Source organism: Aulonocara stuartgranti (genome assembly GCF_965226115.1).
Source record: "Aulonocara stuartgranti genome assembly, chromosome: 8".
Lineage (NCBI taxonomy): Eukaryota > Metazoa > Chordata > Actinopteri > Cichliformes > Cichlidae > Aulonocara > Aulonocara stuartgranti.
In genome coordinates, this window is record NC_138959.1 from 9362616 (window position 1) to 9378469 (window position 15854).

Sequence of the window (15854 nt, forward strand, 5' to 3'; positions counted from 1 at the left end):
TGTTTGCGACAGTTAGATTAGAAGAATGAACTTGAGTAGCCCGCTGCAGGTCCCTGTGTCGGTCTGACAGTGAGCCTCCTGATTGTACAATCGTACTCAAACAAAGAAGTAGATAACGGTTCAGCTGCTGGCTTGTCCTTCTATAGCCTTGCCCAGCTCTCCTCTTGTAACAGCCCGGAGACACAGCAAACCTTCCTGTGATGGGACGTATGGATACGCCAGCCTGAAGGAACTGGAGCATCTGTGCAACACTCAGAGTGTAGTATTCTGTGGCCACCACCTGCAAAACCATTCTGTCACGAACCAAGGTTCATACACACAGAGTGGGGATCAAAAAGCAGACTCAATACAAAATTCACAGGAACTATGTACAGATTTATTTCTCTAACATAAATGATCAGGAACAACCAAGGGAACGAGAATAAAACTCAAGCCGAGGACCTGAAATTCCCTGGGAAGCTGCAACAGAAAGGGGAACAATTACTTGTGTGCAGGAAGGGAGAGAGTCAAAACTAAACCAGAATTAGAATGCTGTGGCTTACAATCAGAGTCAGACCGTGGGGCTTGGATGGGAGGGTGTCCGTGGGAGAGAATCCAAGGAGGGAGAGACGGAGACTGAGGGAGTTCTCTTGCACGCAAAACATGCAGGAGATGTCTTCAATTGCCAGACGGTGACCACTAAGAGTGACTAACGGACTGGCGTGGAGCAGCCATCCGCGCTGGGTGAAATAGTTCTCCGGTAATTGGTAATTAGATGGAATACAGGTGCGATGCTGTCGACCCAACCCGAGGGCGTAGCCACTGAGTCAACACGAACACTACCTGTTCCCACGGACCATGACACATTCCCTTTTTGGGACAGTTGTTGCTGCCTCTCAAGTGCACCTGTTGTCAATTTTATTTGCACTAAAGCAGATGAAATGGATTCACAGTGGTTTATGGTTCCAAATTGGAAAGATTGATATCCCTGAAGTTTAATTAACGTTGTGTATACTGTGATGTTTGTGTGTTCCCTTAATTTTTTGAACATGGTATATAAATATGAGGTTGTGTGCTGTGTATTGAACTCCCCCAGGGTCTCTGACTGCATTTACATTACTGTAACTCTTTGATGCATCTGATGGAGAAAGAGCAAACGGCACATTGGAAATGCAGGATTTTTATTAGCCAAAGCAAATGTATCACACCACCTGCCCTAGATGCCCGATTTGGCTCCCTGTGACTTTGTCCTTAAAGTGTCGCCTTTTTGACTCAGTGGAGGAGATCCAGCACATATCCCAAGTGTGCAGGTTGTTGCAGGGCTGCTCAAGGAGACGACCTTTAGGGGGATAGCAGCCCAATGTAAATCCGGTCCAGGTTTTTATGTGTGGAGTTGCATAACTTTTTGACTGCACCTTTTGGTTGTGCAGGTGTTTATTTGTCCCACTCTCAGTGGAAAGACTAATGGCACCACAATTACACAAGATTTACAGGTTTGCAGTGTGGCAACTGAAACTGACTGAATTGATGGGGCATTGTGGATGACACAAATATAGGGAACATTCAGCTCTGGAAATTTCACTAATCACTTTACAAACAGAAGATGCCAGTATCTTTAAAATCCCAGAAATGATCCCTCCATCCATCCATTCGCTTCCGCTTATCCTTTTCAGGGTCGCGGGGGGCGCTGGAGCCTATCCCAGCTGTCATAGGGTGAGAGGCAGGGTACACCCTGGACAGGTCGCCAGTCTGTCGCAGGGCCAACACACAGGGACAGACAACCATTCGCACTCACACATTCACACCTAGTGACAATTTGGATTATCCAATTAACCTATCCCCACAAGCTGCATGTCTTTGGACGGTGGGAGGAAGCCGGAGTACCCGGAGGGAATCCACGCAAACACGGGGAGAACATGCAAACTCCACACAGAAAGACCCCGGCCTGATGGTGGAATTGAACTCAGGACCTTCTTGCTGTGCGGCAACAGTGCTAACCACCGTGCCACCGTGCTGCCCCAAAAAAGATTTAAAACTGAATTATTTATCAGATGCCGTTGAGTAAGCTGGAGATGTTCAGGATTCTCCAGCAGAGCAGATTACAGTTTGTCTCATCTTGAAAATACTTCCTCACACACAGAATGTAAACCCTACGGAGAAGAAAGTGAAGATCTTCCTCCATGTTTAACACGAGGTTGCATTTCATCTCCCGAAACACCGGGGGACACCTCACCATCTGTGTTTGTGCGTGTGAATAATAGATGTCCTGACACTGATGCACAGGTTCCCACACAGCTGTGTACAGCTGTGCGCTGATGTGTTTTGACACGCAAAACAAAACGAAGCAAACTCGATTTGTTTTTCCCCACATGGATTGTATTCGTTATTTTTTGTTTCGCTCTGCAATAGATAGAGAATACGTGTCAAACATGTAGACACTTTGCATGCTGGCACTAGCTAACACTACTCCTCCCTGTGAACAAACAGCAGAGGAAGAAAAACTCAAATCTGTGACAATAATCAATTACAAGTAAGAGTTCTGCATTTAGTACTTTAATTGGAAGTGCAAGTTTTTAAATATAATGAGGAAAATGGAGAAGTAAAAACATTAAATGTAAGTAATGAATGAAAAACACAAGGTTTTACTTTTTTTAACTGATTAAAAAAGTAAATTATTACACTAATAAATAATTCACAAATGAATTGATGATTCATATGAAAGAAAATAAGAATTCTTTTAAAAATTATATCTGAGAGGCTGTAATTGCAAATGTTCAGTATACATTTACCATCCGTATTTGTATTTTATTTATACAATGTTTATTTGTAAAATTTAAACAACACATGTTAACACGAGTGCATTTAAACAGAATGCAACTATACAGTGCATATAAAACGTTTAGCCACAGCTACCTTGCAGACCGTGTCCCTGGTTGGGCTTTTTAAAGACACAACATATCAATGCAAATATCAGATCAAACAGAAAACAGCAACAATGACCACACAAGCCATAATTTTGCCTGTTAATTAAAATTTTTAAGATTTGATGGCAAAGAGTTCAGAATCTGTGCGCCTTTTAAAATTTAAGAAGCTGTACTGAATAAATTTCACTGTATAAAATCATTTCTAGATAATTTCCAGCCCTTCCCTGCTTCCCGTACTCTGATTCCTCCTATTTTTTCATATTTATAAATAACAAATAATTAGTTGATGGTTTTCCTGCAACATTTTGTACAGGGTGGGCCATTTATATGGATACACCGTAATAAAATGGGAATGGTTGGTGATATTAAAGTCCTGTTTGTGGCACATTAGTATATGTGAGGGGGCAAACTCCTCAAGATGGGTGGTGACCATGGTGGCCATTTAGAAGTCGGCCATCTTGGATACAACTTTTGTTTTCTCAATAGGAAGAGGGCCATGTGACACATCAAACTTATTGGTAATGTCACAAGAAAAACAATGGTGTGCTTGGTTTCAACGTAACTTTATTCTTTCATGAGTTATTTACAAGTTTCTGACCACTTATAACATGTGTTCAATGTGCTGCCCATTGTGTTGGATTGTCAATGCAACCCTCTTCTTTAGGACTTTAATATCACCAACCATTCCCATTTTATTACGGTGTATCCATATAAATGGCCCACCCTGTAGTTTGATATGTTTTACTTTTCTTTTTAACAAACCTGCTGCATGCTATTTTTAGGTTAAACATCACTTTTAGCACAAGCAGAAGCACAAAAGGGCTTTTTATAGCAAGCTGGGATTAAGAAGACATCACAAAAAAAAAGCAGTTTATTATTTTGGATGATTTTATTTATTCAAAGAGTATCTTTAGAGTATTTTTTTGTCGTAGTCGTGTTTTTCAGAGTTATATCCAGCAGACTGACAGATTTTGTGTCAATGAATCGTCCTCCTGGGAAAGCTGATCGTTTTGTGCGACACTGTGTAGCTTTATCAATGCCAAATTGTTGGGTCTAAACATGCAACCCTGCTGGAATCAGACCACGAGAGACTGCGAACAGAACACAAGATCCACTCGTACGTTTTACTTCCAAGGGGAGACTGCGCTCAGAGCTAACACAAGCACACCTGTAGCCAACTCCAAAGCTCCAGTCTCCCCTCACAGCTTTTACTCCGTTACACAACCTCTCACCGTAAAACCCCTGTGGTGTATCGTAAAACCTAAGGCACTGTGTGTGTGTGCATGCATGTGCAAGCACGTGAGTGCATGTGTATGTGTCTCTGCAGATGTGACTTCCTGCCACACAATATATGCTTACAACTGTTCAACCACATTTCCTAGTTATCCAAAGGTCATCTCCCCTCACCTGTATATGGCTTAACCCCTTTAATGGTTCGCCATATACAAGCACAGGCGAGCCCCTAAATGGCCGGGAGTAACCATCCCTTACCAGATAAGGAACCAGAAGCTTTAGATGGAATGTGCCTGCAGTTAAACACTATACCCTTATCTACCATCCTGCATGTGGGGGAGGAGAACAGAAGAATATCTAAACATGCAGTTTAAGACAAGGTTTACAAATTTAAGCACAACAATGACAACATTTAACAATTCACCCCAACACAAATGTTGTGGGACGACAGTTTTGTACTATTCACTGTTTGGCTGCCTGACAGCATTTTATCTGATCCCTTTGTTTAAGTAAAACTGCCATCACTTTAGATGTTTGACTCTGTCAGTTAACCTGATAAATAAACTGAGGTGTTGAGGTAATTGGTTTTTAACTATTTATTAATGGCCTATTTATTCTCAGGTCCCTCTACTACCCTCTCTGCTCCTTTAGACAATATACTTATCTTATCTTAAGTAACCTTCTGGAAAAACCTGTGTGTGTGTGTTTGTGTTGTAGTGGTGTGGCGAAAGCCTGGTCCTGGGCTCACTTCGGTCAGGGTTCAGGTCCCATCCTGCTGGATGCGATGAAATGCACAGGAAACGAGCTGTTCCTGGATCAGTGTCCTCATGGCAACTGGGAGCAGCACAACTGTGACCACATGGAGGATGCTGGGGTCTCCTGCAGCCCTTATACAGGTACATGCACCCAAACACACACATACATATACACAGTCACACATAGCAATTGTACACACTGATGAGCTTAAAGCTGCTATTTATAGCCGCTGGGCTCCGAACATCAATAAATCATTACTGCATAGAGCAGCAACATCCTGTTTGTGACAAGTAGGAACAGGATTTATGTGAGCCGAGCAGTAACATATCAATACATGTGACCAAACTCCAAAAATACAGATTTTAATATTAATTTCAGATGTAGCATCTATAAAACAGAATCTTCCCTTTGAGAAAAGAGGATCTGATTTTTGCTTATAACCACAAAATGTTTCAGACGGTGTGGTGCGTCTGGTTGGAGGAGACAGTCCCTGGGAGGGCCGAGTCGAAGTGTTTCATAACGGTGACTGGGGGACGGTGTGTGACGACCACTGGACCCAGCAGCATGCAGAGGTGGTCTGCAGGCAGCTGGGTTACAGGTATGAACACAGTTTTAGTCTTTTTGCATGCAGCTTTTTTCAGTGAAAATTGCAGCTGCACTCTTTGCACCCCAAGTTTGCCATAGTTACAACTAAGAAGACTGCTGTTTGCATTTTGATCACTTTATAAGTAGATGATAAACTCTTCTCATCTCCAGGGGTCACGCTGAGGTCGTATCTGATGGGACGTTTGGCGAGGGCGTGGGCCTGATCCTCCTGGACGATGTCCAGTGCGAGGGATCTGAAACCTCGCTGCTGGATTGCCAACATGGGATCTGGGGACGGACCGACTGCTCCCACAGCGAGGACGTCGGTGTTCGCTGCAGAGGAAGGTCCGACGAGGAGACTAATGAGGTGCCGGTCATTGCACCTTCCACAGGTGAGTGATGGGGATGATTTCATGCAGTAGTTTAGGATGAATCAGCCGATTTGTTTTTTAAATTCTGAAACATTTTTAACTTTTGGGATAATTTTCCTCAGGATCCGCCCTTTACACACCTCCAATATATTCTGGTAGTGTCACATAATGCTTTTAAGTGAAAGGGAGTCAAGTAGACAAATACATTCCTGGGAAAATTTTCGCTGCTGGATCCCTGCTTTGTGTTATGAGCATCTTTTGAGGCAAACATGTTTGTCACTCAAGGTTTTCCACTTTTTATGATTCCATCACATCCTTCCTGATAGTTTCGGCAGTGTCCCACCAGGAATTGACAGATTCTGACATCTGTGAGACCTTATATTGAGGCGATGGCTGTTATTCTCTCAATAATAACTGATAAACGCTAAAAAAGCTGCAAAGAAAACATAGTCAGAAATGCATAGGAGGAATCTGCGGTACTGAACAGGCCAATCGGAGTAGTCACAGCTGTTTCAGGGGAGTTATTGCACACATACGACGCAGATTGAACGCAGAAGTTTAAACCAACTGTAAGTCATCATTTATATACAGCCTTTGTTGTGAACAACTTGAGGCTACCGCCTTGCCGAAGGACATTACAGCAGCAGCACTCACCACTTAGATTTATTTCCCCAAACTGGCAAACCTCCAGAGCTCTCCTCCTCACCCTTTAAGCCACTCATGCCCAGTGTTTGTATGGACAAAAATAAAGATCAGGTTTTAAAAATAATAACTTGAATTAAATTTACAAAGATATATTTCCTGTCTCAGAACATAATCACAATTTTAAAGAGTTTATTTTCTTTTTCATATAGTGGAAGAAATAAACCAGTTAAACCAGGAGTATCATTGCACCACACTGCAGAGATTTGGTGGTGCTGAAATTTATTTTGCCACAAAAGGGCAAGATGTTGCTGCAGGCCGCTGCTCGCATGCTGCCTGCCTTCCTTGTTTAAACTGGTGTTTTTCTGTCCAAATGGTTTACATGTCACATGCTGACAGCTGTGAAAATAAAGCGATGTTACTGGCTCTGTTCTCCAGAGGTCCTGCTTCTCCTGTCGACACACAGTCCATTAGAATGAGAACAGCGGCCGGATAAAGAGACACTGGATGACATTTAACACCGTCAGCGGACATACAGCTACCGTCTCTATAGATGCGCAGGCATGAATATGAATGAGCGTTGTTTTTCTTTTTTTTTTTTTTGGTTAGGTCCCCTGGTGCGTCTTGTGGGTGGCAGCAGCAGGAAGGAAGGTCGAGTCGAAGTGTATCTCCATGGTGACTGGGGAAGTATTTGCGACTCAGGCTGGAACGATCTGAACGCAGCCGTGGTGTGCAGACAGCTTGGACACAGGTTAATGTTTGTGAGGGTGAATGAGAGATGACAGTTTTAGTGAAAACAAAAACATACCATAAAGTCACATCTTCTTGAATGTGTGTCATCCCCAGCGGTCGAGCAGTTGCAGCTGGAGGGTTTGGTCAGGGGAAAGGACCCGTCCACCTGGACCAGGTGAGGTGCACAGGGAAAGAGGAGTTCCTAGGCGAGTGTCCCTCTCTGGGCCAGAGCATCCAGGGCTGCAGACGAAGGGAGGATGCAGGGGTACGGTGTGACATCACGCCACGAGAATCAACGGCACAGATTAAGCCTGAAGAGCCGAGCTGTGGGCTGAGGAAGATGGCCGAGGAAGATGGCAAGAGGAGGAATCAGGGAGAGGAAAACATACTCAGGTAGGGGGAAAAAATCAGGTAAAACAGAATTAATGAAAATTTAAACCTGTTTTGCTTCACTTCTCAGACCATTTTCTCTAAAATATTCTCAAAAATATTCTCATTGGTGGCTTAACTGGATAGACAAATATATGTATATACACTCAACAAAAATATAAACGCAACACCTTTGTTACTGCTCCCATTCCCCATGGGATGGACGTAGAGACCTAAAATTCATTCCAGATACACAATATAACCATCCCTCCCAAACAGTGGTCACAAATCAGTCCAAATGTGTGGTAGTGGGCACATCTGCTATATTGAGATAATCCATCCCACCTCACAGGTGTGCCACATCAGGGTGCTGATCTGACATCATGAGTAGTGCACAGGTGTACCTCAGACTGCCCACAACAAAAGGCCACCCTGGAATGTGCAGTTTTGTCTCACAGCAAAATGCCACAGATGCCACAAGCAATGAGGGAGCGTGCAACTGGCATGCTGACAGCAGGAATGTCAACCAGATGTGTCGCCCGTGCATTGAATGTTCATTTCTCAACCATAAGCCGTCTCCACAGGCGTTTCAGAGAATATGGCAGCACATCCAACCGGCCTCACAACCGCAGACCTCGTGTAACCACACCAGCCCAGGACCTCCACATCCAGCAGGTTCACCTCCAAGATCGTCTGAGACCAGCCACCCAGACAGCTGCTGGAACAATTGGTTTGCACAACCAAACAATTTCTGCACAAACTGTCAGAAACCGTCTCAGGGACGCTCAACTGCATGCCCGTCGTCCTCATCGGGGTCTTGACCTGACTCCAGCTCGTCGCCGTAACAGACTTGTGTGGGCAAATGCTCACATTCGATGGCGTCTGGCACGTTGGAGAGGTGTGCGCTTCGCGGATGAATCATGGTTCACATTGTTCAGGGCAGATGGCAGCTGAGAATGTCCCAGTTCTTGCATGGCCAGCATACTCACCGGACATGTCACCCATTGAGCATGTTCGGGATGTGCTTGACCGGCGTATACGACAGCGTGTACCAGTTCCCACGAATATCCAACAACCTCGCACAGCCATTGAAGTGGAGTGGACCAACATTCCACAGGCCACAATTGACAATCTGATAGACTCCATGCGACGATGTGTTGCACTGCATGAGGCAAATGGTGGTCACACCAGATACTGACCGGTTCTGGGTCCCCAGACCCCCAATAGCGCAAAAAACTGTACATTCCAGGGTGGCCTTTTGTTGTGGGCAGTCTGAGGTACACCTGTGCACTACTCATGATGTCAGATCAGCATCCTGATGTGGCACACCTGTGAGGTGGGATGGATTATCTCAATATAGCAGATGTGCCCACTACCACACATTTGGACTGATTTGTGACCACTGTTTGGGAGGGATGGTTATATTGTGTATCTGGAATGAATTTTAGGTCTCTACGTCCATCCCATGGGGAATGGGAGCAAACCTGTGGCTTTCACAGAAATAACATATACAGCACATGCAGGACTTACAGGATTAATACTATTAAAAACGGGTTTTATAAGATTCTTAGTTTATAATAATTTGTATGCAATTTATAAAAAGTAGAAAAAAGCTGATGGCTGAGTTGATCTCTTTCTACACATCCAGTTAGTAAATTTCATATAAGACACACTATTTAAATTGCTTTTGCCTGCCTGCAAGCTGCTTTGCAACCCACCTCCACCCCGGCTCCTCTTTTCTGTGGTGTGTCTGACTTGGACCTGCTGACCTGCTGCTCCCAGAGCAGACATATGAAACGTTTGGCTAGCTGGTGAATCTTGCACAACTTTTGCTTCCGAGTTGGAAAACATCACATATTTTGTGGTTATTTTGGTTTGACTGACATTTATATGTTGAACAAAAGTTAATTTGAAATGGCAACAAGATCAAAAAGAGAAGCAGGAAGTAGTTTTGATCTGTTCGTTCTTCTTGCTCAGGACCACGTGGCCATGGCAGGTGTCTGTGTGGCTTCGGTCTCAGGAAGAAGACAGCAGTCCTCTCTGCAGTGGCACTCTGATCAGCCCCTGCTGGGCCCTGACGTCTGCATACTGTGTCACCAGGTAAATCCAAAGCAATATTAATAAATCAGTTTCTACATTGCAGTGGAACCACTCAGCGCAGTAATATACAAGTGTAAATCACCCTTAAGTTGCTTCTGTCTCTCTCCTGAAGGTTTGGCGGCGATCCGTCCCGGTACGTGGTGATAGTTGGGGGGTCCGAGCGGCGCCTCACACCGGAGCAGGTGGTGGTTCACAGGAAGTTTAAGGGTCAGAGCGGTGGACACGATCTGGCTTTGCTTAAGCTACCTAGCTCAAAGAATCACTGTCTGACCTTTGATCCCAACACCAATGCAGCATGCCTTCCTGCCACTGACACAGACTCAGGGGGAAGTACTCCATCTTCTTGTGTGGTCACGGTTACAGCTGGCTGGACGGGTCCAGGTAGGCAGTTATATAAAGATAAAGTCTGAAAATATGTTTTAGATGAAACATCTGGGTGGAGGAGATCACCAGTTTGTGAGTAGTGTGTTTCAACACAGGTGCACAAATTTGCAGAAGTACAAGAATAACCTGGAATTGTGGAATTTTTGAGGTTTACTTTGACCAGTAAGTTTTATAGAAGGTGCTGGGCTACAAATCAGAAACACTTTCATTCTGAAAATCTGTTCAGTTACATCTGCAGTAACATCTTTAATGACAGTCTAACATTCAACAAACACATATAGAACAGTGAAAATCAGCAAATCTTCACATCAGTATTTCATAGAGGACAGAATATAAATGAGAGAGCAGATGAGCTGGACTAGTGTCAGGAGCAGGATCCCAACAACATGAGGCCGGATTGCTATGAAATTACTATGGAATTTAATACAGGTTTTCCTTTTCCACTGCAAACAAATCACAATGACATCGATGAGTTCCTAACTTTTCCTCTGGCGCCACCGTGTGGTTAATATGTGCACTGTTTGATGAAACTAGCCCTCAGTGGTACATGGATTAACAGGAAACTGCATTTCATTTCATTCCCTGTGATTTGATTTTGTTTAATTAACAGTGAAAGTGCTAATTGACCAATAGGAAAATAACTGTAAATGAGACATGACTCTAAAGGTTCATTTCTATCTTTTGTCTGGTGAAGCCAGTTACAGCAGCTGCTTGAAAATGAAAAAGAATTGTCTCAGTTATCACATGCAGTAGAGCTAATTCATACTGACAAAAAAATTAGCAAAATGCACATCAATCATCAGGCTACGTAACACAAAAGGCAACGAAGAAACAGAAAACATGACACACGCACATCTAAGCCCTCCCACAAGATGAATTTTAATAACTCTGGAGATCCCATCACATTTCATCGTCTTTGTTCAAATACGTGTACAACAATGGCATTTCCATCAGCTGCTTCTGTACTGTCGGGTGCTAATTAGCAAACGTTAGGGCTTACATTAGAATACTAACAAGGTAATCTAAGCCTGCCCCCCCCCCCCCCCCCCCCCCCCCCCGCATAATCACGGCTTCACAGAGCTGCTGTAATCTTTCTAAAAATGCTCTAATTTGCAGACTTTTTTCAAAGCAGAAATATAAATGTTGGATAAAGCCATATTCAAAATTATTGTTTCATTTTGTTGCGACATTTTGAACTGAAGGCTTTCATTGTTATGATAACATTCAAAGAGGAAAATGTAACAATAATCTTGAATAACTGAAAAATTAAGGTACTGATCACAGAACAACATCAATTTTCAAGACTTTGTTTAAACAGCTCGTCAGATTCTTACTATAATGATCAGTAGTTCATACAATGAATGGCAACAACACCTTTATCCAACCGTAGTTAAAGCAGATGGGGACTATAAGATTAATGGTACTCTACTCCAGTGGCTATGGTGGGGTGGGGGTTCAGGAAGGGTTGGTGCCACTCTATGCGATTCTTCTAGACACACCCCTGAAAGATGGTTGGACATGGATAAACATGAGACCAGTCGGGCAGAAAGATGACTTTATATTCTGTTTCTAAAATCAGTTTCTAAGTTATTGATTGCAGATGTGAGAGTGCTCTGTTGGTACTCTCTCATGTGCTTAAACACAGCACTAATGAGTCCTTTGGCCTAACATGTTATATACCACGGCCCAAAATGAGCATAGAAACATGTTTATACCTGTAGCATCGCCTCAATCAGCTGTTTGCTTTAGTATTTGTAATCCTGTTGTCTTCTTTCTCTTCTTCTAGACTCTGTTCTTGCTTCCTGGGTCCCTCTGATATCATCATGGCAATGTAAGAAGCGCTATGGCAACAGTTTCTCCAGTCACGGCACCCTGTGTGCTGGCAGTCCTCCAGACACCAGCCTCCTCCATGACGACAGTTGCCAGGGCAACTCTGGAGGCGGGTTAGTGTGTCAGGCGGAGACAGGTCGATGGATCCTCACTGGCGTTGTCGCCGGGGGTTACGGCTGCGCTGATCCCTCCTCACCTGCGCTCTACACGCGAGTCAGCCGCTTCAGGAGCTGGATCGACGAGGTCATCAATGTGCAAGCACGCCCGGAGGCGCCAAACGCACATATACAAGGAGATCTGCCACACAATGACATAACACACATGCACAGCGAGGGCAAAGATGTGTCCTTCCACACGCACGGCAAACACGCACACGATCAGCAGCCATCAAATGAAATCAATGAGATTAAACACACACACTCTCATCATTCACACACCAAAAACACACACACACGCCGGGCGGAGGACGCAAACACACAAATTCTGGTCTGATTGAGGCCGTGCCGTTGGCTTACCACCTGTGCCATGTGACCGCCTGAGGAGGGTTAAAGGATGAGGAAAAGAAAAGAAAGATGCTCCCAATCTTCAGTCAGTGCAAATGGCCGTCTGTCAAATCTGAACTCCGTCTTCGTGAATCGCGGGTGTGTGCTGTGGGCAGGCTTTCCTGAGCTGTACGGGTCATTTGCGGTGCTCGACGTGTGAGTTTCAGCCCGTTTAGACCGAAACAGGTCGACAGATTTATCAGCACGCCGATCAGGCCCTTTTACTGAAAAAAAAAAAAAATCCCAATTGCATGTACTTTAAGGAATCTACTGCTCGCGTAAAATATTCCGGGGGGAAAATTTTGAGACGGTCACACAAGAATCTATGCTAATTTCACCTATTTACATTGTGTGAGCTTAAGAAAAAGAGCAACACATCAAGTACAAAGGCTGACTGACCATCACTGATGTCCCTTTGAGATGATTAATGTAGATAAACTCCAAACTCCTCGCAGAAGGTGAGGCTCGTCCCACATTAGGTTTTTATAAAAATCCAGATGTGGCTTTCTTTTTCAAACAGGGCTTCTCTCTTCAGGCTGTTGTCTTATACCTTTACTGGTGAAAGTGCAGTTGTTCATTTGGACCCATGACTAAGCTACTCAACTCAGGACCATACCACTGATTTAGCAAGTTTTAGTGCATTTATTACAAATGAGGTCACTTTGCGTTACACACGTTCTCCTTTAGCTTGTTTCTTATTTGTATAGATTAACCTTATTTGCCCCTTTTAAAGCGCTTATTAATGCCTTACTGAGCCAATCTCTTTGTAATCTCTTTTATCTTCCTTCCTTTCACGTCAACTCTCAACCAATCACGGTCTCTCCCTGATCCTGGTTGACCCGGAGGTCTCTTCCTCGTAAAATTGAGTTCTTCCTTCCCACTGTTGCCAACATTGTACTTACAGGGGACTGTCTGATCATTATAGTAAAAAAGTCTATTGCATCAACTGTTTGGGAATTATTAATACAAAGTTGTTGTACGATTGACTGACAGTCTCATGACCAGATAGGGCAGTTCCCTAATTCTTCTATAATAAATTAAACAGATAAAAGATGCAAAGTTGATTTTAAGTGTTGACCCTGCATTTGAAACATTTAAGGCACAAAGCAATGAAAGTGAAGGTGACCATCATTGGGCTGAAGAACCAAAATAAACCCATCAGAGAGATAGCAAAAACTTTAGGAATGGCCAAATCAGCAATCTGGGACATTCTGATTACACTCAAGAACAACAAGGCCAGATTAGGCTTTGCCAGAAAACAGAGGGACAGATGAAACCAAGATTAACTTGTGGCAGAATGATGGGAAGACAAATGTATGAAGAAGGAGAGAAACAACTCATCAAGTTCTGTCAGAGCTTTGCAAGGGAGGAAGCCGAGCATTTGGTGTTGTCCATAGGTTTTAGACTTCAGGCGGGGTTTTGATCCAAGAATTAAAAACAACTGCTATATTGAAAATAATGCCAGTTAATATGTTTTAAAATGGCTGTAATTCCCAAACAGTTAATGGAATACTTTAGTAAAACCCCTTGAATTAAAGCTGAGACTCTGCACTTTAACCACATATTGATTGCGTGATTGAAAATCCACTGCGATGGTGTGCAGAGGCAAAATTTAAAAAAAAATAATCTTATTGTCCAAATATTTATGGACAGACCTCTACCTTAACAAACTGATGTAGTGATAAAGTCATGCAAAGTAAGGGATTATTATGTGCTTTGTCTTGATCATTGATATTTGCAGTAAGCAGCAAATATCACACAAACTTAGACTAACCCAATACAACCAAAAGGAAATAAAAAAAATTGAAATACATATGAGAAATTTAATCATTGTGTGTTACATTATATGACAGAAATGTATGATTTTTTCTATTATGCCAGAACCTTTAATAACAACAAAATGCATATTATTCTTGGTTAAATGAAATAAATTAAAAAAAAAATGGTTAAAATAGAATTTTATAATAATGCCAATGATTTTCTTTTGGCTGTGGTTAAAAAGAAGAATCCCTGCTAGTGTGATTAATGTGTTATTAATTAATGTGATTTTTGTGCAATACTAAATCAAAATCCCTCACACTAAATGTCTTATCTGTAGATATTTTCTCAGAGTAGTCTAGGGGTAAACCAGGCCGCTCATCCTATGATAACAGCATAGAACAAACAGCTGCAGGCGTCTGATCATTGATTTCTGATGTCTGAGCAGGGAAACAAAGGAAACGGTGGCTGAATAACAACAACCTTGTTTGGAAATAAGTCAACGGTTGCATTAAGTGTACTGGTTAAAGAGCTAAAATGTGCAAAAACATTGGTATGGTCCTTTAAAATTGTACAGGACTCTCCTTTTAAAGCCATTGGAAGCTGACTGTTGAGTCATAAATATCTTTTTGTACTGGCTCTAGATAGATAAATAGACAGGTCCTCAGATAGACAGATAGCTAGCTGCTACTTCTGCATTTAGATAGTATGTGTTCTGCATTCATTCTTGACTGGATTAGATAGCCGAGCTGGTGAAGTTAAACGTTGTCTGATCTGTTGTTCTCTGAGCAGATGTGTGATCTGACCAGAAGATGGCGACATTGCTCTATTTTAACAGGGTCCGTCAGGTACCCTGGTGGTTCTTTTTATACTGTTTATGCTGTAAGTGTATGGACTTGTGCTTAATATACTGTGAACCATTGTGTCGTGAAGCATCCTGTAACCTTCAACTCCAACATTTCTCCAAGCCTGTTGTTATAATCCTGTACATAAACTCAAGCCCTGCTACCACAGACTTGATGTTTGACCATGCAGATCCTGTTGGTTCATGTAAATACTGTATGTCTCTGGCTGGGCGATGAGGGCGCAGACAGGCTAAAGGGTTTCAGATGTACTCTTGCTTTACCTGTGTTAAACCCATCAGCTGCTCCTCAGTGTAATGTGCTGAATCATGGTTGAGTATTAAAAATGTGTACCTGCTGAGAACAAGTGAGTGTTGCTGTCGTCTCTGTTTTTAGCACCAGAAAACAAGAAAAGAGCTAAAAAATGCAGTTCCTCTAATGACCACTTGAGGCTCTGAAAGGGAGTGAATTAACACGTTTAGAACCTGAAACGGTGGTTTGGTTACTTTTATTGACTGTATTCTACACATGGGCACTTCTCACGCCAAGAAGAAAAGAAAAATGTGGCCAAAATGCTAAAATTCAAATTGTAAATAACCTAAACTAGTGGTTTTGTCCATCTTTTATTTACAGTCTATGTTTTCATGTCCATTAGATCAGCGATCCCCAACCTTGTCTGACAATATTTTCATGGACTGACCTTTTAAGGTGTCGCGGATAAATACAACAAAATAAAAGCAGTAACGGTACCAAAAAAAGAAGATTTATTCATAACACACAAAGACCCAGGGAAACCGAGCTAACGAT

The 15854-nt window shown here is 42.9% G+C and overlaps 1 protein-coding gene across 1 annotated transcript in view; it reads left to right on the forward strand.

Annotated features, from left to right (window-relative positions):
* The window catches only part of LOC309712281 (neurotrypsin-like), a 36035-nt gene extending 20634 nt beyond the window's left edge, over nt 1-15401 (forward strand). The window contains exons 7-14 of the mRNA XM_082542962.1: nt 4854-5032; nt 5349-5490; nt 5649-5869; nt 7100-7241; nt 7337-7615; nt 9569-9691; nt 9804-10072; nt 11862-15401. Of these exons, the coding sequence (XP_082399088.1) occupies nt 4854-5032; nt 5349-5490; nt 5649-5869; nt 7100-7241; nt 7337-7615; nt 9569-9691; nt 9804-10072; nt 11862-12397 (1891 nt within the window). The 3' untranslated portion in view covers nt 12398-15401. The remainder of the gene's footprint in view (nt 1-4853; nt 5033-5348; nt 5491-5648; nt 5870-7099; nt 7242-7336; nt 7616-9568; nt 9692-9803; nt 10073-11861) is intronic.
* The last annotated feature ends 453 nt before the right edge of the window (nt 15402-15854 follow it).